Source organism: Diceros bicornis, chromosome 6 (genome assembly GCF_020826845.1).
Source record: "Diceros bicornis minor isolate mBicDic1 chromosome 6, mDicBic1.mat.cur, whole genome shotgun sequence".
Classification (NCBI taxonomy): Eukaryota; Metazoa; Chordata; class Mammalia; order Perissodactyla; family Rhinocerotidae; genus Diceros; species Diceros bicornis.
In genome coordinates, this window is record NC_080745.1 from 30591965 (window position 1) to 30619759 (window position 27795).

The window sequence follows — 27795 nt, forward strand, 5'->3', positions numbered from 1 at the left end:
AGAGCATCTCTAAAGTTTTAACTTTGATACTTGAAACACAGAACAGCATTTCTACCCTCCAGATCACAGAAGGCAGGCCACTGGCTAATTGAAAAAATCTTTGGTATTACAGATGTTAAAACTGAGGATCTGCAAAAAAACAGAAATCACATGTCTTCTTTATTACAAAGTAATGGAACAGAATTTGGAAAAACCAGGAAACATCTCTGGGTTCATAAATCAGCCCAGTTGGAGGGAGATGCAAACGGCCAGCACCTGGAATGAGCCTTCATCCAGAGCAGGAGAGCAGCCTAAAGAATTGAACTTCAGCGCCAAGGCTCCAGACTGTGCACTGTGATTAATGACTTGAGTGAAAGGTCTCAGTTGAGGCTGAAAAATTAACTTGTTCTCTCCACATCTCAGAGCTCTCCACAACATAACTATGTCTTCCCTGATTGTTCATATTTACCAAAATGCAAGCCAGTCTGGGAAGCTTTGAATGTGTCATCATCAGACTGTTTCTGACAATTGGGAGAGCCCTGGTGTTTGTCAGGACTACTTTCATCAAATCGTCTGTGTTGACTCTGCATGCATTTCTCAACCTTTCAGTTCCTTTTCAAGTTTAAGAACCATCTTAAATGAGGCAATGGCATTGGCCTCGATCTGTCAAAGAAAAAAAAAGTCCACAGCTCAGAGGATTGCAAATGGACAGCATATGGCCTGGCTTGTTTCTGGTCATTCCCAAGAAAGTTCTTAGGGAATTGAATGTCCGTGAGATTAATGATTCCCTCCTGTCCCGCCTTTATCCTCTGGAATAGGTTTCTCTAATGCCTTTCAGATCCTCTAAAGCATTTACATTAAACCAATCACTCCTCCTGAATCTACAACTGAGACTCTGATGAGACCTATTAGAACCTAAAGAAGTCTCCAAATCTCTTTCCCTTTTTCCTGGAGGTGAATTTGTAGATGAGAAACAAAGGGAGGTCTCCCAGAACCTGATTTTGAATGTGGGAGTACTCAAGAGGATGTACCCAAGGAATCCAGTTTCCTCATTTGACCTTCTAAAATTGCTTCGTTTGTGACAAATGGGTCTACCAAAAGTGGATATGGCCCTACACATGGTAGGATTGTAAGGGTACTGAGTGCCTTGCCTAAAAACAGCCACCCCATTGACCTGCCACAGGAGCTGATCCTTCACCTCCCCTGTAGCCAATCCCATCCACAACTAATTCTCTCAGTGAAGGCATCCTATCTTCAGAAGACATATCAAAAACAACAATAATGATAACAACAATGATAACAATAATAGAAGCAGGAGCAACAACAATAACATGTATTTTGCACTTACTATGGGCCAGGAAGTCTTGAAAACACTTTCCTTACATCAAGTCACAATAACCCCTCACAATAACCCCTACTAAGATAGGTGTTACTGTTATACTCATTTTTACAGAGAGGGAGACACAGAGTAGTCAAGTAACTTGCCCAAGGTCACAAAGCCAGTAAGTGGAAAGGCCAGGATTCAAACAGAGGTCTCAGTCTTATGCTCTTAATACCATCCTATACTGCCACTATGTTTTCTAGAGGTATTGGTCCCCACTCTCCACTGCTGATGAGGTTAGAGAAGCAACCCTTCTAGCATAGCACCTGCTTATGAGTCAGGCTTGGTGAATCATGTTTCTGTTACTCAATGCGTAACCTCAAATGAGTTCTGAGTCTCTAAGCCTTAGTTGTCCTCATCTGTAAAATCAATATGATACTAAGACCTACCTCATAGGGTTTTTGTGAGGATTGGTGAGATAATGCCTACGCAGGCCCTAGTACAGTGCCTAGAAAATGGCAGATGCATAATAATCATAGTTATTGATTATTAAATTGATTCAATAATATGATTATTCAATAGTCTGATTATTGAATCAGACTGATTAGCTAATCTGATTAGCTAATAGTGACTTAAGGAGTTGGAGAAGATGAGGCAGAAACAATCACAACTTGGAATGTGGATATGAAAAGGCAGATCAATGTGGTGCCCCCAAAAAGACTAGGATACTAGGGTACTAAAAAGTACTAGTGAGGGATACCTACCTTCTAGGTCTGGCCCAATTTATGCTGCCTCTATGTTAGCTTATCTCCATGAAAGAAAAAATTCTAATTTTAAAAATATACTACATCAAGAAAAAATGAACAGATGTTCAGACTATTCTAATCCTCCCTGAAATTCTGGTGCAAAAGCAAGACAGCAATGCATCCTTCGCAGCCTTGTGGCCGCTCCAGAGTCAAGCTCGGAGCTGCATCTTCATTCTGCATTTCCCACATGCTCTGGCCGACCCCTGATACATCACATTCTTCGCATCAATAAGGACTGGGGCCAGAACACACTAAATTGCCTTTGACTACATTTAATTGATCGAGTATTTTTTTATGATTGTTTCTTGTTGTACCATTTTTCACTTTTGACTTTATAATTCTCTGCTGACTTTAAATAAAGCTTTGCCAGACTACCCAAGGTGGTTTTTAATAGAGATTTAGGGGCTAGGTTGTGCTGTGGTTTGGATTCAGATTCTACTCCAGCAACAAGGGGAAATTAACTAGGTGGTTTCATCTCAAGCACCCATTTATACTCAGAATGGACAGAGAGTCTTTCTTCTTCCAAGCCTTGTAATCATGACACTACAAAGTGATATTCAAGAAATAACAAATTAGGTAGCAATAGCTTCCTCACCACAAAACCACTACACAGTGTTCCTGCATGCCCAGATGACTGATGATTGGGATAATATAGAGACAGCAGTGGAATCACTCGCTGAGTGATAGGGAGGAATTTGACCACATTCTGTCCCATGCCAAAGACAACGCTTGTTCTCCTTAAGACGGGGAACTCAAATGACCCTATACCAGCTATGCCAGCCTGCCTCCTGACACTCCTTCCTCCTCTGTGCTACCCTTTGTCCCCACTGCCTTCTGCCCAGATAAAACACTGGAAGCCAGCTGACCTTCAGTCACTGGAAAGGTGACATGACTGGCAAAGAAAACGAATTAGACCGGAAGTCAGTCCCAAAGATTAACGTTTCATTTTTAGAGAAGAATAACTTTAAGTTAATTATTGCTTTAAAATATAAAATTGGTAACTCAGTAAGACATAGGTTTTGTCTTGTTTTTCGTTATCATGCCATGCTTGCTTCATTACAAAGGAATAGATATAACATATGTAAAGTATTGAGAAGAAAAATTTAAAAAATATCTGTGTACCCATTACCAAGCTTAGAAATAAATAAATCTCCCCCCCCCCACAATAAACAAACACATAGGGACAGAGATTGGATTGGTGGTTACCAGAGGGGAAGGGGGGAGGGAGGGAGGAGGGTGAAAGGGATAATTCGGCACACCTGTGTGGTGATGGGCTGTAATTAGTATTTTGGTGGTGAACATGATGTAATCTATGCAGAAATAGAAGTATAATGATGTACACCTGAAATTTATACAATGTTATAAACCAATGTTACTGCAATAAACAAAAAATTAAAAAAAAAAAAAAAGAAAGAAAGAAATCTCTTTGGTTGTTCCTATCAGATTGCATTTCTTTGCCTCCACCTACCATCGGTGATAAATGCAATCCTGAATTTTGAGTTTTTCATTCCCATGGTTTCCCATATGTTTCTCCACATATGCAAGGACTCTGTTAAAATAGTGCTTTAGAATCATTCAATCTTTTTCTGCCAATTTTGTAGATTCATCCATGTTGAATGCTACTCAACTTTATTTAATGAACCATTTGAGTTGTTTCCAGTTTTTTGTTTTGTTTTCTTTTCTTTTGCTTTGCTATTACTGACAATGCTATGAATATAGCTCATATTGATCTGAACACGTACAATAATAACTTTTCCCGGGTTAGTGTTGTGGGAGTAGAATTGCTGGAGCTTAGGATTTGCATATATTCAAATTCACTAGATAATAACAAATTTTTTCCAGAGTAGACACACTAATTCAAACTGCCACCAAAATAGGTTTTGAGTTTCTGTTGCTCTACAACTTCACCAGCCCTTGGTACTGCCAGATTTTTAAATTCTGCTGAACCAGTGAGTACAAAATGTATCTCATTTCCACATTTAATTGTTTTTTTATAGATAATCATTGAGTGATTTTTGGATAGTCTGAAAAGAAATTCTTTGTTCAAAATAACTGTGAAATGCACTGTTCTTATAGAGTAGCTGTGATTCTATGGCTACATAGTAAAATACGAAGTACATAGACATACAGGAATTAATATATCTATATCCGCTACCCATACTTACAGCAGGAGTGGCAAGATAGGGCCCATGGGCCAAATCTGGCCCACCAGCTGCTTGTGTAAATAAAGTTTTATTGGAACACAGCCATTCCTATTTGCTTACGTATTGCCTATGAATACTTTCATGCTACAATGACAGAGTTGAGTAGTCATAACAAAGACCATCTGGCCTGAAAAGCCTAAAATACTTATTACCTGGCCCTTTACGGTAAAAGTTTGCTGACTCACGACTTAGAGCATCTCCACTTGCAGGCACAGATACCTCACATTCAACATGTCCCCTAGAATCTGTTCCTCCCAAATGCCATTCCTCAGAAAATGGCTCCACCTTTCACAAAGGTACTCAGGCCAAAAACCTGAGAGTCATCTCATGTTCTTCTTTCCTATTCACTATTTACAACCAATTAGTGGATACTACTCAAGTATTCAACCTTCTCAACACCAATCCTGTGAAGTCTTCTTTTACACACCCATGGCCAGCCTTTTGTTCAAGCCTTACATTGACTTAGGCAATCCCCCACCTAATGACCAAGCCCTTGGTGTCCTGAAGTTTCACAGCACTTGTAACACTTCATGAGCAGAAACCACTGAGGGCCTGACATGGCAAGACATTTGTGGCTGCCATGTCACTAGTAAACAGGGTATGGAAATATTTGCTACTCTCCTGAGCCTCATGGCAGAGAAGACTTGGGAAAAGAGATTCCTTGTCAATATCACTTAATGCAGTGGTCCTCAAATTGTTGTGTGTAGAGGAATCAACAGAAGAGCTCATTAAAAATAACAGATACCAGGGTATCACCCCAGGCCCACTGGAGCAGAATCGCTGGAAGTAAGTGCTCAAGCATCTTTACCTTATGGATGTTTCCTAGGATATTCTTATGTAGGCTTGAGAAGCACATATCTAATAATGACAGCTTCCTGAATACATCCCCCTATTTCTATTTCACCCTACCACATTGTCCACCGTGGGTAGCTGACACTGCATAGAACTCCCCTATCCCTTTGCTTGGGTACCAGATCTTCCCTAAGCTTCTCCACCCTCCTCCAGTGGCCCAGAAGAAGCCTGATTTGAAGGGATAATTGTGTTCTTTTCATAGGGCTGAATTCTGATTTTCAATCTCTGTTTTTCATTGAATTGGTCACATTACTGGTGAACGATGGGGTCTGCTCCCTACACTGAGCACCTTTACTGCTCAGCATACCTAAAATCAAGAATATCCTGTTATACCCTAGTACCACTCACTTGTAGGTACCATACTTTCTAGTATCTGCCCAAGGGAAGAGGCATGCAAACATTTGTACAATGGATATATTATACAAATGCTTGTTTTAATTTTTACTGCCCTCTTCATTTTCAACATATAACAGATCATTTAATATGCAAAAAACAAATGTTAATATAAGGGTGAAACCAATGACAATACCAATAAGATGCTGTTAATATTTATTAGAAATTTTTCTTATTAGACTTAATTTTTTCCTAAATTGCATGTGACCCATTATCATTATGCTTGGCGGATAATAGAACAAAACAAAATTACCAGTCTATTTTACACAAGGAGAAAGTCTAAGGTGCCTTGGGTTTTATAACACCAAGCATAGCACAAATTTAAGGCATTTTTCCAGTGCTGCACTTGGCGATTTTTAGGGGTCTATTTTCCCCAGAGGCATGTAAGTACTAAAATTGCATTGGATTGTGTTTTGCTCTCAGCGGGTGAGAAAGTGCATAGTCAATGGGTTATTTGCCATTCTTTATTTCCATTTTATGCAGTCACATGGAGGTATCTCTCAGGTGGTTGTTGAAGTTTACTAGACACTCAGGAGCCATCTTGTGCTTTCTCTAAATGGCATTTATAATCTATAACCAAAGGGGCCATCTATGAAGCCATTGGCGCAGTACACTTAAATTCTGCTTGTGTTAATTCAGGTTATAGAGATCACATCTTTCGCTATGAGATTCCAATAGGGGGAAACTGCATTACGTATCTAAACAATATTTATAGGGGATAATGGCCTTCAGATTACACAGATCTATCAATAACAGAGGGCTATGCAAAAATCATACCAGTGACTTCGCTACACATTTATTCATCTGTAATATAAGCACTAAAGTCTGTAAATGCAGTATTACTCTGCTTTCTTTCAACTAGGCATCTCCAATTAACCATCATTTTCATGCTTCACTAGTATTCCGATAATTGATGCTCATAACAGAATTCCTGAAATGCTGAAAAAGCGAGAAGTGCTTTCTTGAATCATCAAGAAATAGATTAAAATGTGTTCAGTGTAGTTATATCGTTAAGTGTTTTTTTTTTTATTTTATTTATTGAGGGGCAGCATGGAACAGAAGAAAGAATACAAACTTCAGTGTTAGACCTGGTTTTGAATTTCACCAAGGACACTTATTAGCACTGGGACCTTGGGTAAACTACATAATATCTCTCTAAGCTTCAATTTCCTGATATACAAAATGGGGATAATAGCCAGCTTTAGGAGATATTTCCAAGATTAAATGAGACCACGAACATATGTAAAATCCCAGCATAGTGCCTGGCTCTAAAGAAATCAGTCAATAAAGAGTAGCCATTATTAATGCTGATGTCTTCCTTCCCACTCTCGGTAAATCAGTAAGCCAGGCAATATATGCATGTACCTCTTTACCTTTTTTTCTATATCTCTTTATTTACTAGAATATTTGATTCATATGACTATCCCATCCCACAACAGTGACAGAGTACAGAAAGTTTATTGCAGATTCTCAATACTGGATTATTTAAATTTGAAGAAGAAAAGGAATATTTTCAAAGAAAACTATTTCTTTATCACTGGCCTTGGGGAAACAAAGTTTCAAAGTCTCCAAAATGGTTACAAATTACCCAAAGCCCCTTCCCTCTTTGCATCTTTTATTATTTTTATTATTACTATTACATGAGCAAAATATTAGTATATTTTCATAAAAATTCAGAAACTGAAAAAGCTAGTCTTTTTGACCCTCTTCTACGGTTTGCCACTCCAATCGGGGTCTTTCCCCAGACATAACCACTGTCAGGGGGTTTGTCCATCCTTCCAAAACTGTTTCTACGCATTTACACACACGTATGTGCGTGAGCATATGTGTGTGTGATTTTGTGCTTTTAAATACATAAAATCTATCACAATCTACAAATGTTTTGTACTCAAATTGTTTTTTGCTCAAAAATGATGGAGATCATTCTGTGTTAATATCTTATTTACCTTAACCTTTTTTAAACTGCTGCATAGTATTCAATATCATGATTTACCATACTTTAACCATTCCTTACCTGAAGGGAATATAATTTCTCTTTGTATTTTTTTGCTACTAGAAAACTACTGCAATGAACATCATTCTGCATACTTCCCTTTGGACATGTGGAACTGTTAGATTATTAGGCAATATGAATTTTATTTTAGTCTTTTAAATGGAATTTGTTTATTTTTGAACACGGTTCAAAATTTAAAAGTAAAGCCAAGTGTACAGTGAGCAGTCTTTCTCTCATCTAGTCTCCCCATGTGCCTTGTTCTCCCATCAATAGGCAGTCACTATTACCATCTATCTTCCAGAGTTTTTTTTAATAAACATAGATTCTTATCATTCCACTTTTATGCATAAATAGTAGTATGCTATATATAGGGTTCTGCACCTTGTTTTATTCCCTCAATGATAAATACTGTATAGACTTGCATATAAGTATGTAGGGAACTTCCTCATTCTTTTGTCAGAGATATACAACATTCCAGAGATTGGATGTACCGTAATTTATTTAATCATTTCTCAATTGATAGATATTTGCCTATTTTCAGTGTTTAGCTAGTACATCTGCTGTACAATAAATACTATTGTATCTATGTCATTTTACACATATGCAAGCATTTCTAGGAGCGCAGTCCTGACCTATTTTTACCCTGGGTTGTTGATCACTTTATAACCAATTTCCAGGAACTCTTCAGATATTAGAAATATATATAATCTATCATTGTGATATGATTTGCAAATATTTTTTGTTTACTATCTTTTGACTTTCCTTAAAGTCAGAAGTCTTTTTTTTAATGTGTAATAAGTTTTCTTAAATAAAATCCAGAATATTTTTAATAAGGTTACATTTTTCAATTTTTTATTTTATTTTATTTATTTATTTTTGTGAGGAAGATCGGCCCTGAGCTAACATCTACCAATCCTCCTCTTTTTGCCAAGGAAGACCGGCCATGGGCTAACATCCATGCCCAACTTCCTCCACTTTATATGGGACGCCACCACAGCATGGCTTGCCAAGCAGTGCGTCGGTGCACGTCCGGGGTCCGAACCGGCGAACCCCGGGCCGCTGCAGCGGAGCGCACATGCTTAACCGCTTGCGCCACCAGGCCGGCCCCCAATTTTTGTTTTTTAAATCAGGGCTTCTGTATTGATTTCTCTATTTTCTTTTAGCATTTTCATGGTTTCTTTTTCTTCTATTTAAAATTTTAATCCATTTATAACCTATCCTGTGTAAGGTATGAGGTATAGATCCAAAATTTTTTCCCCAAATACCTACTCATTTGCCCCAAGGACATATATGGAATAGTCTATCTTTTCCCCATGAGTTTAAGATACCATTTTATCATATACTAAATTCCCACATGTAACTGAGTCTAGTGCTGGACTTCATATTCTAGTCCATTAGTCTGTTGGGTGATTCCTGGGCCAGTACCACATTGTTTTAATTATTGAGGCATTATAATATATTTGATATCCAGTAGGGCTAATTTCCCCTCATTATAATTCTTTTTCAGAATGATCCCAGCTATTATTTTTGTTTATTTTCTCATCTGAATTTTAGATTCAGTTTTTCTCATTTAAAAAGAAAAAAATCTTTAGTAGTTATATAGTTTCATAATGAATTTATATTTTAACAAAGAGATCATTGACATATTTATTGTCTTGAGTTTTCCTATAAAGTAATAAGGTATACATATTCATATCTTCAAGTTTTCTTATATGTCCTTCTAGAGACTTTTAAAATTTTCTTCATGAAGATATTATATATTTTTGTTAATGTATTATTATAATATTCCCAATTATTATCTTTTATGTTCTTTTTGTAACTGGAGTTTTTCATTCAAAACACTTTCTAACTGGTTTTTGTTTTAATATTAAAAGGTTAGTGATTTCTGTATATTAACCTTATACCTTACTTCCTGCTGAATTCTCTTGTTAGTCTTTCAGTTGGCTCTCTTGAATTTCAAATTGTCAAATCAAATAAAATCATCTATAAACATGATAGTTTTGCCATATACTTTCCATTTTCATGCCTGTAGTTTCTTTCTCCTGTGTAATTGCATTGGCTAGTATTTCCAGTAAAACATTAAATAACAGTGGTAATAAGAGATATCTTATCTTATCCTTACTTTAATGAGAATATCTCTTGTATTTGCCCATTAAGCTTGATGTTGGCTTTTGGACTGAGATGGATACATTTTATCATGTTAAGAAAATATACATCTATTTTTATATGCTTTTTATCCACAGTGGTTATTGAATTTGGCCAAAGCCCTTTCAGCATCTATGGAATTTCATCTTTAGATATATTAAGAAGATTAAATAAATAAATGGATATCCTAATATTGAAACTTCACTGCATACTTAGAATAAGTCTTAGTGGGTCATAAAGTTTTATTCTGCTATTTATGCTATTGGATGTTGTTTATAATTATTTTATTTGGGACTTTTGTACCCATATTCATAATTGAGATGAGTATGTAGTTATTTTCTCTGTAATCCTTATCAATTTTTCTATAAAGGTTTTATGTACTTCATAAAAAGAACTTGGAAGTGCTTATTTATTTATGCTCTGGAACAGTTCAAATAGCTTCAGAATCATCTCTGTGGTGTGCAGGAACCAGCTTGCACTGACTCACGAGAGCAGACTGTGTACATTTCTTCGCAGCTCCACATTAAGGGATGTCACTTATTAGCTTGGAATTGGTCATAGTGGGAATATTCATGCCACAGAAATTGGCAAACACTACAGATCAGGGGGGTTTTCATTTTTTGTTTTGGGGGCTTTTTTGCAGAGACCCAGTTGTTAAACATTTAACAGCATAGTACTGAATCATCTCCTCTTCTAATGTTTGATAAAATTTCCCAGTAAAATCACCTAGAGTTGGTGCTTCTGTGAGAGTTGTGACAGGACTTTATGAATTTTATTTTGCCTATGGAAATCAATCTGTTTCAATTTTCTATCGGTTCTGGAGTCAGTTTTGGGAAATTATATTTTCTAAGAAAATTATCCACTTGATTTAGATTTTCAGATATTTGCACAGAATTGAACAAAGTTAGTTCTTACAGTTCTTTTAGTTTTCTCTTGTTTTTGTGGTTTTTCATTTTTTTATTTTGTATATTTGCATTTTCTTTAATTTTCCTTGATTATCTTAGTGATTTAGTTTCTCAAAAAAATGATCATTGGATTACTTATAACACTCTTTGTTTATAACTCATTACTATCTGTTTGTAGCTTTAATAATTCATTCCTGCCAATTTCTTTCGGCTTATTTACCTGAGTGTTTTTTGAGTCAGATGCTTAATTCATCTTTTACATTTTTTTATTTTTTAAAAAAAATTAATATATGTACTTAAAGTTGTTTTCTTCTGAGAAAGGCCTTAGATCTATCTCATAGATTCTGATAGGTAATAGTTTCATTGTCATACTTCTCTGGCTATTCTAAAGTTTGGGGCTGTATATTATCTTTGACTTGAGATTTAAGAGTATTAGAAAATTTCTGAGTGAAAGGGCTTTTTGCAATCTGATTTTGTTATTAACTTTTACTTTTATTACATTGTGACCTAAGAGTTTTTGTACTACCTCTACTCTCTGAAATTTCTTGAAATTTTGTTTGTGACCCAGTATATTATTGTGGAAGATTGTATTTGCCAAAAATGATCAGAACAATATTTCTAGTCCCACCTGCTCTTCCAGAACTTTGCCATTCCCTGTCAAGAGGCAGAGTCTATTCTCCCTTCCCTTAAACCTGGACAGCACTTTTGTGACTACCTTGATGAACAGAATGTAGCTCAAGTAATGCCTCATGACTTCTAAGACATAGGTCATAAAAGATGACATGGCCTCTGCCTGGCTCTTACTCTCTCATGGATCTCTTTTGCCCTTGGAACTCAGCCACTATGCTATGAGGAAGGTCTAACTAGGCTACAAAAGATGACCACATGGTGAGGAACTGACGCCTCCAGCCAACAGCCAGTATTATGGCATGAGAGTAGATGAGTTTTCAGATGATTCTAGCTCCCAGACTTCAAGTCTTCTATGGAGGCCCCAGACACTATAGAGCAGAGATAAGTCATTCCCACTGTCCTCTCTTAGAATTCCTGAACCACAGAATCACCGAACATATTAAACTATTGTCTTGTGCCACTAAATGACTTGTCTCATTTAATGCTCTTCTGCTTGAATTGTAGCCTGTGATATTTAGGCTGTAACTTCTGCTTTCTTTTGGTTCCATCCTTTTATTCCAACTTTTCTGAGTCAATTTGTTTCTGTTTCTCTTGTATAACACTGGGAAGTGGGTTTCGTCTTATGATCCAACCTGAAAGTCTTTTAAATAGGTGAATTAAGCATATTTACATTTTTTCCTATTACAAATATGATGGGTCTAAGTTATGTCACATTATATTTCACAAGGGCAGAGCCGAAAAGTTGTGACAGATATCTTCTGCTTCACAAAGACTAAAATACTTAATATCTGGTCCTTTACAGAAAAACTTTGCTAATTCTTGATATAAATCATAATATCGACTGCAAATAATGTCGTAATCACTGCAATCTTTATTGCTCTCTTTTTTGTTTTTGTTGTTGTTGTACATCTTATTGCTTTAACTAGCACCTCCAGGGGAATGTAGAATATTCTTTCCCTGCTTGTCCGTGGACTTGAAAGGGAATGTTTTTAAATCCTTCATTCTTCTCTATACAGGTTGCTGTAGGTTTTTGGCAGATAATCTTTATCAAGTTAGAGAAGTTCCCATCTATTCCTTGTTTGCTAAGAGATGTGAGCAGAAATGGTTATTAAATTTCATGGGTTTCCCTCCTTCCTCCTTCCCTCCCTCCCTCCCTCCTTCCCTCCTTCCTTCTTTCCTTTCTTCTCTCCCTCCTTCCCTTCTTCCCTCTTTCCTTTCTTCCTTCCTTCCCTCTCTCCTTCCCTCCTTTCTTCCGCATCTACTAACATTATCATATAGAATCTCTTTTTACATGCTAATATGACAAGTTTACTGATAAATCTAATAGGAAACTATCCTTTCAATTCTGAGATAAATCCTACTTGGTCATGAGGTAGTATTTTTTTTTACTGCATTACTAAATCTATTGTTTATTTCTCACTGAGGATTCTTTTATCCACATTTGTACAAGAGATTGACCTACAGTTTCATTTTCATGAGTGTTCTCACTTTGTTTAGCTCAGTTACGGAATCCTAGTAAGAGAAAATGAGTAATTTTCCACGTTTTTCATTTTCTGGAATAAACTGTAAAAGATGTGAAGTTTCTCCTCTTTGAGGGATATCCCTCCTATTTGAGGGACTATTTTTTCAGTTTCTTCTATAGTCTTTTTCTCTATTTAGACTTCCATTTCTTCTTGAGACAAGATTGATAACTATAATTTCCTTAAAATTGCCTGTTTTACTTAGATTTTCAAATTTATTGATACAAAACTCTATAGTGTTTTTTAAATCTCCTTATTCCCTATAACGTTACATGTCCATCTCTATTTTTTTCCTTAGATCTTATAGGTTCATTTTTTTTAAGTGTCTGCTGGTATTATTGAGAAAGCATATTGTACATTGTTACTATTTTATTAGTTTTTAGTTTTATTAAGTCCTTTCATATGTCATTGGGTTTGTTGAAATGTATATGTCCATCTTTGAAGATAGTTCATTTACTTTTATTTTTTATTCCTTGTTTCATACTTTATGTTTTGAAGGGGAAAAAAATCCTTTAATTACATTTTGGGCTATATCCTAAAGCTTTTAATATACTATAGTGCTTCCATACAGTCATGTCTATTTACTTTTAAAGAGTAATTTATTTTTATTTCCTCATAAACGAAAAAGTTTCATTTATTTTTAATTCTGTAAGCCTTTTTTTTTCCTTTTTCCTATTTTTTTCTTTTTCTTTCCTTTTCCCTTTTTTTTTTTTCAGGAGAGCTTCCTTTTTGAAGCTGATTTCTAATTTTACTGAGTTATGATCAGTTAATGTGAACTGGGCATGTTATACTTTATGACTCAATTTATGGATAGCTTTTGTGATTGTTCCATGTATTTTTTAAAAGAATGTTCTGTTTTCTGTTTAACAAAATGTATATATTGTGAAATTTCTGGTGACTTAGCTGTCATTTTCTACGGGAGATATGCTAAAGTTTTCATCTGTGATTGTGACTTTGTCAGTTTTGTCTAGTATTTCTAGAAGTTTTTGCTTTCTGTATTTCAAAGCCATGTTGTTACATGCATTGAGATTGGTGATTGTTATAGCTTCCCATTATATCTTCTTAGTTATACAAAATATCTTTCTTCCTTATTTCAGTAATCATCTTGAGCCTTATTCTGTCTGATATTAACATTGCTGTTCCTGGGTTTTGTTTTTAGCATGTTACCTGTTTTTGTTTTTGTTTTTTTTCCTTAATCCTAATCCCTGTTTTTTTCAAGCTTCCTACATCATTTTATTGAATATCTCTCTTTAAAAAGCATTTTATTTTATATTTCCATTTTTACCAAATCTGGCAATACTCTGTCTTTTAATTTAGCCCATTGCTATTTATTTTGACTCTTTCATTTGTACCAACTCTTGCCATCTCACTTTACTCTTCCAGTTACTCATATTTACTACTCTGGCTTGGAGATAGCTCTGTTGAGTGACGCCTGAACTAAGGATGGGAAGAGGCATATAGATGGGTTGACCTATGTGTCTACCCACTGAGGAAGCCTAACTTGTTGGCTGCTGTGAAGCCCCCAGTAGTTCCCTGTGGTTAGGGAACTCCTGAAGCTGATCCTACTTTTGAAACACTCTTGCGTTTATTTTGGGCTGTGATTAACCTGTTCAATCCTATCCTATCCACCTTGCAGAGAGTCTACATAGTTTCCCATCAACAACAGTACTCCTTCTTGTTTTCCAGTTAGTTATTGGTTTGCATTTGGTTTTTTTTTCCCCTGTAGGGAATAGTGTAATATGATTTCTATCATTTCTGCTAACACCTTAAAATGGCTTCCTGCCTTAGTCACAGTAAATGGCCTACAAGATGCTACAAGTTCTAGCCTCTGATATTATTCTGACTTCATCTACACTCCACTTCCCTGCTAGATTACTTGCCCCAGCCACACTGGCCTCCTAGCTCTACTTCATGTACGCAGGCACACTCAAGGCCTTGCACTTCCTCTTTCCTCCACCTGGATGACTTTTCTCTCAGATATTCTCAGGTTTCCATCTCTCACCTCCTTCAGGTTATTACTCCAATGCCACTTTCTCAGTGATGGCTTCGCTGGCTATCAAGTCTCACATTACCAACACACATTCCCTTGTCTCCTCTGTCTGCCTTCATTTTCATCTTAGTACTTACCTTTAACATTCTCTATGGGGCCTTTATTTTTTTATCTAAGTTATCGATCCTTTCTCTCACTAGAACATAAGCTCTCTGAAGGCAGAGATTTTAGTCTGCTTTATTCATCCCTCTATCCCTAACGTTTAGAACAGTGCTTGGCACATAGTATGTGTTTGGTAGATAGCTCTTGAATTAATTTATAAATTTCTAGGGGTTCAGAAGAAGAAAAGGAGGCTGTGCAACATGTTCATTATGCTATCTTAGTTCTGCTTGTGCTTTACAATCTCCCAAATATGCCAGCACTCACTGCTCTGCCTAACCTGTTCTCCAGGGGACCTTGGCTATTTTATTAGTACACTGTATGAAGTAAGTGCTAGAAAGATTCCAAGGGAGCAGATGAAGAAAGGGAGAAAATAGACATAAGAAGAAAAGTTCTCTCTTGAGAAAAGAAACTTTGTGGGTTTCTTTAATCAAAAACAAAGAAAGGGACTGCATCTCATCCTCTTTGATTCTCCCTGATTTGGGAGAAACTAATGAGGTATAGCAAGATAAATAAGGAATAAAAAGCTAATACACAAGAGAGAAGACTGTTTTATTGCTCTTACACAGATGTGTGTCCTTACAACACAGGATAGTTTTTTTCTTTGGGAGAGGGTGGGAATAGGGGTAAACAGCAATTTAAATTGGAATCTCCAGGCAGTCTGTGTTTGGGAATTAGCATTGCATTATTTTCCTGGCTCCCCATCCCCTCTTGTCTTTTAGTTGAGAAACATTTGCCCTAGAACAGCACACAGTTTGTATGAGCATCCCTGAGGATAGAACTTTGACCCCACAGACTAAGGAAGCTACAAATGGAAAATTCCAAGTTGCTGTACTCTTTTATCTTCACGCTAATGCTTCTGCAGAGAGTATTTCAAGAAACAGATGCACAAGAATAATAAAGAGTTGAGGACTAAGAACTCCTCAGACAACAGCAGAGTGTTTTTCCAGCATGGTCTTGTATCTATCTATGCTTGCAGAAGTCCAGAGGAGTCAAGGTCAAACCCTGGTTTCATTTTGCGAAAAAGCTGAACTAGCATTGACATAGAGAACCACAGATCTGCATTTAAAATCCTGATGGGATTTGAAAGTTGTAGAAATTTCATTTCACTTCCTTCAGGCCACTCTGTTCGACACTCAAAGACAGATGAACATACCCTTCAGTAAAGGGCCTCGGGAATGGTGAGTCCCAATCTCCCTGGCCAACCCACACCTGAGTCCAACAATACTCATCTTTTCCTTAGATCCAACCTAATTGGTGTCCACTGTATTTTCAGCCTCCTAGCTACTCCCCTTGTATTCTGGACAACAAGAAAAATTTCTCATCTTTTCTTTAGAATAACTTCATCCTGGACATAAATCCTCAAGTGGAAGACATATCAGAGCACTACACTCTGCAAAGCCAGAAAGTCTCAACATTCTTTTCTTAATATGCAAACAAAACTTATATTTTATGTCACTTCAGGCATGTCTCACAGAGGAGAAGGTAATCTCAAAATGTAGAATAATCATATCTAACCCTTGCTCTAAGGTTATTCCTCATACACACATACCTCTCCTAGATTATGGCCAGAAATTAAAGAAGAACTCCTCTCGGTCTCTCCTCAAGTTCTCTTTCACACTCTGAAACCACTCATGGAGAGTTCCTCCAGGTTTGTCACCTATACAAATGATTTCATGCCAGTGGTGGCTTTAGAAATTTTATAGTCAAAGTGCATAGGAGCAACAATTTGGTGGAAATGTGTGAGAGGAGCCGGGGGCGGGGGGGTGGAAGATTTGTTCTGAAACTGCATTTCTGTATCAAGTACACACTTTTCCCTCAGTTTGTAGTTTCAAGGTGACTAGGGGAGGTGACTAGGAGACAGAGCTCTCAGACATTTGGAAGTAGGGAGTGAGGGGAGTAAAGCCCTTTCTTTACATCTGAATAAAAAGAACTCAGCAGTGCCCACTCCCAAGTGATGGCAAACCCAGCCTACTTGTTTCATCTATTTGCTTTCAACTCAGTTCTCACCTTCGTCCAAGGCTACTTCCTAATCCTACGGTCTTCACTCATCTCTCCCTTCTCTGCACTCTTACGTCTAGCTTGACCTCTGTTTATGTGTAGGGCCTTATTTCTCCAATTAGACTATAGGATACCTGAAGGCAGAGCCCACGGCTTCTACTGCATCTCCCAAAACCCCCCAGTACAGGTTTTCTTTCAAAAAAATGGTGGTTGACTGATTGAAGAAACAGAAATAGGCCCCTGTAGTGACCTGAAGCATATGGAATTCTGATTATGGGGATTGAAAAGTCAAAAAGCCCAATACCACACCCTTTACAAAGTACACATATCCCAACAAATCCGAGGTTATTGGAAAAGCAACAGCCCTCTCCTCTGACCAGCCCCAACCAAAAATTTCATTAGAATGGATAAAGAACCAGAGCAGTAAATATTAATGGCTGGAAGGGGGAAGCTGGCAGACAGCGGGCTGAACTGAGCAGGTGTTCACCTCACTCAATCCATTTGCAGCCAACAACGTCATCGTTTGGCCTTCTTGAGCTCACCGACAGGCCATTTTTCATGATTTTACCATTTCTGGCCAAATGCAAACTTTTTAATTAAATGTACCACATGATTCCAGATGTTTGTTTATTTGTTCCAAAAAGGTTGTAAAATCTCTATGTGAGGAAAAACCTGGGGCAGGGGTAAAGTTTTCTACAAGAGACAGGGAAACAAATGAGTTGGAAGAACTGGGACTGGAAAGTTAACGCTGGGCAGAGCTCTCAGCAGAACAACCTAGACCAAAAACATTGGCGTCAAATAGCTCTCCTTCCAGAAACCCAAGATTCAGGAATATAAAACACTAGGCACTTACTAGTTTTTAAAAGAATGTAGCTCCTCTTGAGCCAAAGACCAGAATGAGAACAAATTCTTGTGGCTGCCTTGCTGCTTATTCTGTTTGCTCCTGCTGCCGCGAGCTCCACTACATTAATTCCAGCAGTCTTACACTTAACAGGCCAGATTATAGCTTATTCATGAGTGGTGGTGGAGAATCCTGCAAGGGGGAAGCAAGACGGGGGTATAGGCAGAGACCACAGCTTCCCACACACCATGTTGGCTTCCTCGTGGCCTTCTGTTCTCTGGTACTCTCTATCCTTAAATATAATCAGTCATGAAGTCAGTCTATTGCATTTGCTACAGAATGTCTCTCATATTCCTTCCCTTAGTCTCTGTTCCCCCAGCCAGCCAGCCACTCAGGCCTTCATTATCAAATGCTAGATTATTTCAACATTATCCTAACTGATGCTGGGCTCTACATTTTAGATTCAAGAGCCAACATCAGAAATACTTTGAATAACATGGGGAGGAAAAGCATTGACTGTCCATTTTCTCTGATGCCTGATACGCAGGATACCCTGCGACCAAACCACCAGCCACCTCTAACAACAATTCTACACTGGGCATAAGGTTCCCTTTACATTGCCCCCACCTCTGCTCCACTGGCAGTGTCCTGGCCCCAGCTGTCTTCCCCATCTGTTACCAAGTTGTTTCGTAAATTACCTTTGCTAGAATCTGCTCTTTGGAGGCAGTACAGTCTGCAGTCACATAGCCTGGTGTCAAGAAATCCAAAGCTTCTGAAACTGGAACAAACTCCCTTCAATGCCATCCCATAGCAGCCTCCTGAAGAAGAGGCTCTTTTCTTTCCAATTCCCCCTGCATACTGCTTGCAGATTAATAATCCCATAGCACAACTTTAAATCAAATCTAGATGCTTCTACCTGTGTCAGGCCTGCTACAATGTGTACCCAGCCTACAGAAGTAACCTTATTTCCAACTTTTTCAAAGCTGGGTCCCTTTCTCCAGTCAGTCCCATCCACGCTTATCCCTGTGCTGCTTCTTTACCCATTTTCTTTTTTTGGAATGTCCTTCTTCTGCCCTCCATCCATCCATGCCCTGTTTGTTCTTCAAAGCTCAAGGCCAACATCCTCCAAACAGCCAAGCCCGATCAATTCCAGCCTTCAGTGATTCCATCTTTTCTAAACATTTATAGCCCTTATGGCTTTTACTGAGTAAGGCAACTCTCAATTATATAATACATAATATCTTGTTTGGTTGGCATTGCTTCATTTTTGGTATCTCCTCAATCATACCATAAATTCTTAGAAGAGAGATGCCATGCCCTCTATTCTGAATTTTCCACAAACTCTAACATATACTTTGTACACAGTGGATACTAAATAAAGACATGCTGGAGGAGTCCTTGAATGAGGGTGCTCAGACCAATACTTGTCATTTCAGGAGTCATACTGACCATGTCCCAGTTCTTCCCTTGCAATGGAAGGGATAAAAAACAGCCCCTGACTCTAAAACTTCAGGACATTTAGAATCTCCAACCCTGTCAAGCCCAGACTCTCCCAACAAGGGGACATGTTTTTACCACCATTTTTTATTTGGACTGTCAATGGGGAGAAGGGTTACCCTTCTAACCTCTCATCCTATAGAAGTAAGGTGATTTGCTGTTGGGAGTGTGGAGTATGATTCCATTTTTCCCTTCTGGATCTGAATTTGGAACAGAAGAACCAAATTCGTAGCCCCTCTGTGTCTAGGAATGCACCACAGTTCTGCCCAAAGAGCAGAAATAAAGCAATCACACAGACTGCAAATGAAAAATCATCCTCGGAGAGAAAGGACAGGAAATGGACCCCTATGGATTTCAAATGCTTAAAGGAGGTTACTTAAAGTTCCTGGCTAAAGTCCATGCCAGTCTTGGTAATGGTCTAACAGATTCATCCATCTTCAGATTCCACTTGGCTTGCTCTTCTATCACTGCCATCTTCCCAGACAGCGAGTGCACACATGCACATCTATCTATATATATGTGGAAGTTTTAATCTACACTACCCTCCAGTCCAATCCACCCAGCCCCGCTCGGTACACAGTGAAGCTATTGACCCTGCAACGCAGCAGGGAGATGAATTTGATGACCCAGACTAGAGTTTTTAAACATTTCAGCAAGGTCTAGAATCAAAGTAAAGTACAATTTATTCAGCACTTAGTAAAGTCCTTTAACTGTGGAACAGAGTGCACACACTGAAAATAGACTCCCACTGCCACACAGATAAAATAAACCTGTCAACCACTACCGTCAAATCACTAGTCACCTCGATTAAACAAAGGAAACTTTAGCATCTCTCTGCATCTGAGAATTCCACCAAGATTATAAGCCCATAAAAGCATTATGAAGGAAAGAAAACTAAAGTAATGGGTTCTGTTGAAAATGTCATCAGAAGAAAGCATTTTACATAATTAGAAAATGCTAATAATAGCTCTGCACAAGGAATCAACACACCCTTCCCCTACACAGCCAGGGCAAACCATGGCTTTGGAGTCTGAAAGCAGGGAGCCAAGGCCATGCACTGATTTGGAAGGACCCATGGACTAAACGTGTCCCCATCATCAAGGAGGTCTTTCTTGCCAATTGTCAATGTAATTTTCTTTTTCTTTTTTCTTCTCTTTCTCTCTCTTTCTTCCTTCTTTTTTTACAGCTTTCAATATACTTTCCATGTGGGAAAAGTTGGATATGTCATGCTTCTATGAACCTTCAATTAATCAGTGATGATTTTTGAGGAATCATCTGATAGTTAGCTCCCTTGAGAGACTAATCAAAATATTCTGGAAGACAGAAGGCTACAAATAAGCAGGCTGCCTTAATCATAGGGTCTGATCTCAGATGAGACCTACCTGGCAAAGTCAATATAACTCTCAGATTGCTTACTCCATCTTTTTTAAATGGTCAGTGAGAACCAACAAGCAATAAGCAAAAAGACTTCTTGGTGCTGAACTATTAAGATAACCTAAACAAACGCATCTATTTTCCTTGAGTCTCTGTATTATTCTGTGTAGATTCTGTTAATAATGATCAAACCTGCTTAGCTTTCACATTCCCTCTGAGTTGACATGGCAAGATAGTAGGAATGTAAAAAATATAAAAATTTTTAAAAATTGAAAGAGACAGATTGCCTCCAAATCCTATAAACCTAAAAAAAATTGTGATGAACACTTTGGTTATCAAGTCGCCCTGTCTTGAGCCCTCCTGAAAGTATTTTGCTGGTTGGCATGCAATTTTTCTGGCCAACATCTCCCCATCCCAAACATCTTTGTCTACATTGCCACATCTTCACACATATCCATTTAATATTCCTCTTATTCATTTCATTGTGGCTTATTTAAATAGTTGAAGCAAAACACTCTGTATTTATGGCTTCTTTGAAAATGTATTTTATGATGTCTCCAGCTAAAATTGTTTAAAAAATAAAAATAAAAAACACCCACAGTTTTTCTTTCCATCTTTTTCTCTTTTTTAGATGGCGCACATTGAGCTGCTTCACAGAGAAATACAGAAAAATCAATTGCTAAGCATAAAATGCAACTCACATTAAGGAAACTGCAAACGATAACTAATTATGATAAGTTGCTATGTAAATCACTCTGTGACAGTCCCAACAATCAATTTCAAACACAAATATACCAAGCCCCTACTTGGAGAAAGGGATATGCACTTAACAACTGTGTCAATAAAAATATTGGCAAGATTGCCAACGATGGGTACAAGTAGGATAGTTAACATCTCCAGGCAAGTTTTCATAGCAGATTTCCTCTTGGTTTCTTGCTTGCTTGCTGTCATACATTTAATGTCCAATGCTTAATATGACAAGCTAACTATGGCACTTCTTTAAGACTGTATAAGTATCAGGAAAAAAAATAATAATTCAGGGATGTTCACTGGGCTTGCAATTACTTTGCAAAATGTGTATGCAAACAAACTAGAATTGGGACCCTCAACATGAAAGTTGTTGGCAAGATAGGATTACAGTAGATGTGCCCAACTGTCTATTCTAACTGGGCATCACTATCACCCTCTTCTAAGGTCTTCTTTGCAGCTCAGAGGAGGAACTTTTCTCAGAATCCTCTTGGTGCATGGTTCTAGGTTAGAGTCTTGGACGAAGAGAGACACTGGAGCATGATTTGGAAATCTGAGAGCAGGAGGGGCAGGGCAATGGGTGGAGAGTGGCAATGTGTGAAGCAGTTTCCAAGTGAACTTGAGAATCACCCCAACCATGCTGCAGACTGAGAAAGTCAGTAGGAGATTCCCAGGTGTTCCTGAGACTCGCAGGAACTTTTCAGCATACTCCCAAGAATCACCCACCTTGGTGCTGAGGCTAAGACTTGGGTGGTGGCTTCATTGATTGTGTAAGCCTTCTATTTCGTGTGTCTTCTATTTTCCCTGTCTGAATTCAAACTGATATCAGAGCATTTTCCCTTTTGGTTTTTCAAACTTTCTCTGCTCCAGAATTTATAGACCTGTAATCTAAAAGAGGGGAGGTCACAGGAGTAACACAGACAATTCTCTTGACAGAAATAAGCCAGGATGCTGTACTTCACTGCAGCCTTAACACAGGCTGTGGAAATTCACCCCAGGCCGGGGACATTTCCAGGCCATGCCTCTTCCTGCACATTCTCTCCTCTTTCCTCTAGCACAAGGCCACGGGTTAGTCCCACCTGCACTTGCTTCCTAGGTCCTCTGTGAAAGACAAAGGTCAGGAGTGGCCTGGGAATCGAGGACACAGAGCTTTGATTCTTTTTTCCTTGCCTCTGTTGCTGAGTGACTCAGTCTCTCCAGTGATCCTTGGTGTCTTTCTCTGGTAAATGGGAATAATAATATCTACCCTCTCCACTTTATAGGGTTGTCTTAAGGATAATTTAGTCTATATTCTAACTAGAAATGTTTTCCCCAAAAGACACAATGGTCATAGAAATGCAAATTATACTTCTAACAGCTACCAGATAAAGAGTGGCAATACATGGCATGCAGGGGTATGTCGTGTGCACATAGCGTATTTAAAGACATTTCACCAGCAAACATTTCAACATTCCTCATAACGTGGATATCCACTGAGAAAATAGCATGTAGACTGCTACTAGGTAGCAACTGAGATCACTGACACAGCCCCATGCCCCCCATACTCAGAAGACACGCTCAGACCTGGGACAAAACTCTCAGAAAAATTTCAGGTGAACTAGTCTATAACCATGTGTTTACCACAACCTACATCTTACTGAGAGTCCAGTCCCTTCTTTAAGAACTTCTGTTCTAGTAAAATAATTCCATTAGTTGCTTCAATTCATCCTATTCCCTTCCTACCATCAAAACATCAAAGTTTGAAAACTATGACATTATAATTAGCTACTTAGAAGTTATGCAGTGTGGCTAAATGCCGTCCAGCAATGACTCAAGAGATATGGCTCCCACCCAGGATGATTTAGGTTTCTGAAAGCAAGAGTGGAGTTCTGAGGTCCAAAAAGCGGGCCTTTCCCTTCAGTGTGTGCTCACCCCCACAGGAAGACGGGTCTCCTTTCTTAGATGCAATCAAGTTACCTCGCAGAGATATCCAAGTTACTGCCTTTCCCCTGGGTTTCTATCACTCATCATTTACTGAACAAATATTTATTGAGCTCCGATTAAATAGAAAGCCCTGTGCCAGGCACTGCAGATACAGTGGTGAGCAAATAGACACAATCTCCTCTACTCCCCACAAGAGGTTATAGCCTATCTAGAAGACAGTCCCTGAATAGAGAAATCTGACCTAATATGAATGTGTAGGGTGGGATCAGAGGAGTCCTCCTTGGAGCTGTGATATTCAAGCTGACACCTGAAGAATGAGTAAGAGTCAGTGATACGAAAGAGAAGAAGGATTAGACTCTGTACTGCTCCTCAGGGAGCTTCTATTCATGAGGAATTTAAGACGTACATATACCTGACCTCTATCATACAAAGTAGAATATGAACACTTGCACTAAGGAGATAGAAACAAATATTATATGTACCTCAAGAAAGCGAAAAAATCAATATACATAAGATCAGAAAAAAATTCATGCAGGAAGCAACAAGTACTGTGCATTACTATCCCTACGATGTATGGATTATCTGTAAATTACAGATGGAAAAATAGAGTCCCCTTCTCCTGATGATTATTCTGGGCCAGGCTTCCTTTGCATTCGAATCTACAGTCCTTAGGACATGAATCTTGGGCCTATCATACTTGATATTGGAAGTTACATAAAAGGACAAGCAGAGGGAAAATGGCATGTATAGAAAAATAGCAATTTTCACATGAACTATTGCCCGCCAGTTTGTGTAGTTGTTCATGTGGAATGAAAAGAGATTGGGAACTGGATGAATCAAAAATTATTTACAAATAGAACTTCCACTTAGGATTTTATAAACCAAGTTTCAGCCATCATGGAGGATTTCACTTGGGAAAGAATTGACGCAATCCGCCTTCATGGTGTGAACGTATCTCTCTGGATGAGTGTTTATAAGCTGTTTCCATGAAGGTATTAACAAATGACACTCAAATAGTTTGGTGATTTATATGATCAGAAACTTAGAATAATTTCTTTAACTTAAATATAAAAAAACAAGATGGCATTAAGCGGTTTCATTCTGGGTGTTGAAAAATATGGCTTTCCCCATTTGTCATTGTGTGATTCATGCCAAGCGGAACTATATCAGGCTCATCCTTTCCCTATGTAGATTAGTCCAATGATAATTCAGCCTTAATGAGCCTCTTTGGCTCTCTTTTTTCTGGTCTCCTCATAACCATAGGCCCAAAGACCTGACCATCATTTCATGATGCTGACTTGCTTTTTCAACTTCCAAGTCCTTAGCACTGATCAGGCAACCAGTACATTAAATGTGTAGGGGTATTCCTGAGTAAAATTGAGACATCTGTTGTTGGCTCCCTTTAAATAACATTTTTCCCATTGATGTTTGGCTCTGAGGTCCTCCAAAGGTGCCTGTTTTCACTCTAACCACCTTAGGCATTTTTTCATATTCCAAATATTACTTAAAATAGCTTGAAAACTTATTGTCTTATATTCCATTTCTTCAAGGTTCAGATTTTTTATTTTACTGTTATAATTACAGATGATCTTTGTCCTGTTACTGATGATTATCATTTATCTGATCATGTCCTTCTCTTGTGAAATATCAACTGCATGGCCAGATCAACTTTTACACGTGGGCTTGAGGGCTCTGAGACTTCATTTCCTATGCAGTGTAACCAACCGGCTATAGAGTAAAATTACCCTCATTCAAATACAAGAAACCAATAAATAAATCCAAGAGGATATGATGCTAGGGTTAGTTTGTTATTCCTTCTACATATAGTATTATTATTTGCCCAGGGGAATTAAAAAAAAAAACGATCTGTAAAGGGATATGTTCAAAACCTTCATAAGGACATTCAGCAAGGGAGACCTGTCCATTTCCCTCAAAATATAACATGCTAGCAGCTATTTTTATTTTACCTGCCTTTGAGAAAAATTGATTTTCACAAAATTGACACTTAATGAACAGAATCACAATTGAACTCTAATTGAACCAACGTATATTTAAACGTAGAAAAGTTCTGCTGTGCCCAGACATCAAACACGCAACACAGGTCAAGTCACAGACACCAGGAATCCTGCATTACCCTCTTGATCATTTCCTGCAGAATATAAATATGCCATTTGCCCAGAGCCCACATGTCTCCTTAGAGAGCCAGCTTTACCACTTTCTGGGCATCTCTACAGCCTTTTTCCTACCCACCCATCCTGCACTGTAGCTAGGAATGACAAAGCTGGAACAGTCCTTATTCAGTGTCCCCTGCATGTACAAGGGAAGTTTTCTGCTCAGGGAAATGATGTTTAAAGTAGGTAATGCCCTCAATCTAACCCTGTTCTTACTTACCCTTGGAAGGTAGATTCACAATTAGGAAAGGTGGCTGTAGTCATAACCAAGATAAAATGGGGTAAACAACTGATACCACATGGCCTCTTCCTGCCCTAACCAATTTCAACAAAAGTGATCACACAGTCCTTGGCCTAAGCAGCCAGCTTAGGAATAAGGCATTTTAAAATTATATTCCATGCATAATCCAGAAATGGCAATAGGAATTCAAGGTTTTGGAAGAAATGGGTGAGCCAAATTAATGTTTCGAGGATCAGAGAATTCAGGGAAATCTGCGCATTGACTCTCTCCAACATTGCCAGGCAAACTGGAATTCCTTTTAGTTGTAATGTAGAGTTCATTCATTTTGAAATTACAGATTTAAACTATTTTACTCCCAAACAATGATACTTTTACAAACATTAGTGAGTTTCCCAACTTCTCTCCATCACTTTTGCTGGAGGTAATGATCTACTCAGTAGTTTTTAAGTACTATAATCTCTTTATTTAAAGAAAAAAAATCACACAACTATATTATTCCATGGATTTATTTGCCTTCCCAGTAGACTGCCACTAAATTCTGTTTAATATGAGTTGAAATTGCTAGGTTTGACAGGTATGGTTTTCTCATCAAGGACTTGAAAAGCACTGTGTTCCTTATAAAGTGCCGAGGCAGCAGTTATGAGCCCAGAGCTTTGCACAGCCAAGTGTCCCTCCCTGCAACCACTGAGAGCCATAAAAAGCTGAGTTCCTACCTCGGTGACTGGTGAGTTCCCTGGAAGCAGAAGGCAGGGGTGTGTAGTGGCACTCTGGAGAGGCAGCAACGCTGTCACTGGAAGCCTGCGTGATAAAAGCAAATGGCAACATGAAGCAACACCAAACACTAAATATCTTCGTTTACCAATCATGTCTGCTTGGGATCTGGGTTTGAAGAAAATATTATTGACCAAGACTCTTCTTAGGAAGCAAGAGTTGTCTCTGTTGAGATAATATTCTGGTAAATATAGGGTAGAACACAAAGCTTTGAGGGGCCCTGGTACAGGTGGAAGGCTCTGAGACAAGGGGACGGTTTGTTCATTGTGCTAAACTGGGAGAGGGAGGAGGAAAAGAGAGAGGTTGAAGGCAGGAAATGCTGCAGACTTCGATTTCTGTCACAGGCCTTCTTCCAGTAATTCCCACAGAGTAAATACTCTCTGTGAGCACATTTCTACGGAAACCAGCAAAGAGGCTGAGGTTTGCCCCCAGGGTAGATGGGAAAAACAGGGCTGGTTTACATGGGCCCAGTGGCATGGAGACAGAGAGCAGTTGAAGACATAAGACTCAGCAGCATGAAGTGACAGAAGAATATGAACCATTGCAGACTGTGCAACCAGGGTTCTCAGTTTAACAATAGCACTGAGAAACCCATTTGAAATTCGAAATATATGTAATGGTTATCAACAAAACTTTGCCATTCCAAGGCCTAAAAGAAAATTATATGAAATATATCTACGAAGATGCTTTTTTATTGTACACATACAGCTCTTTAGCCATCAAACTGTATATGGTATGACCCAGGCTGCTAATGTTCTCTTTTCCTAACTCTGCATCCAGGGGGGCTAAGGCAAGAACAAAGGACTAAGGCCGTTGGGTCAGTTGTCACTCAGAACCAATGACCAGTATGTCACATTCAGAGTGTGGCTCCCGATAGCAAGAAGTATCACCACTGCAGCTCTTACTGAGACTTCTAAATCAAATGCTACTTTTTTTTTAATATCCAAAAAAGAACATCTGCTAGGATCAAAATCCTAAGCTTACAACCTTTCCAAGCTTCATGAAAAAGTAAATTTTATTAATGCTACATTTTTCTTTCTGGCACAGGAAATACATTCTATGGGATATATTTGCCCTGCAGGCCTTTTCTCTGAAGAGATTATCTACATTATAGGAATCAAAACTAAGTAGGAGATTAGACCTACTTGCTAGAAAAACCCTTTAAACTCTGTTTCTGACATTTGAGATGTTTGATTAAGCAGCTTTCAGTGGAGACTTATAGAAAGTGTTCTGAATGGTGCAAAATCAGAAGCTCTGTCCCTAAGGTAGAGACATATTTCAGGTAGCATTACATCACTCCAGCTCCAAGGGAAATATATGGTGTTTAAAGCT

At 38.3% G+C, this 27795-nt stretch overlaps 1 protein-coding gene across 1 annotated transcript in view; it reads right to left on the reverse strand.

Annotated features, from left to right (window-relative positions):
* LRMDA (leucine rich melanocyte differentiation associated) overlaps nucleotides 1-27795 on the reverse strand; it is a 1021905-nt gene that overhangs the window by 170121 nt on the left and 823989 nt on the right. Inside the window, exon 6 of the mRNA XM_058543109.1 lies at nucleotides 26406-26490. Within this exon, the coding sequence (XP_058399092.1) occupies nucleotides 26406-26490 (85 nt within the window). The remainder of the gene's footprint in view (nucleotides 1-26405; nucleotides 26491-27795) is intronic.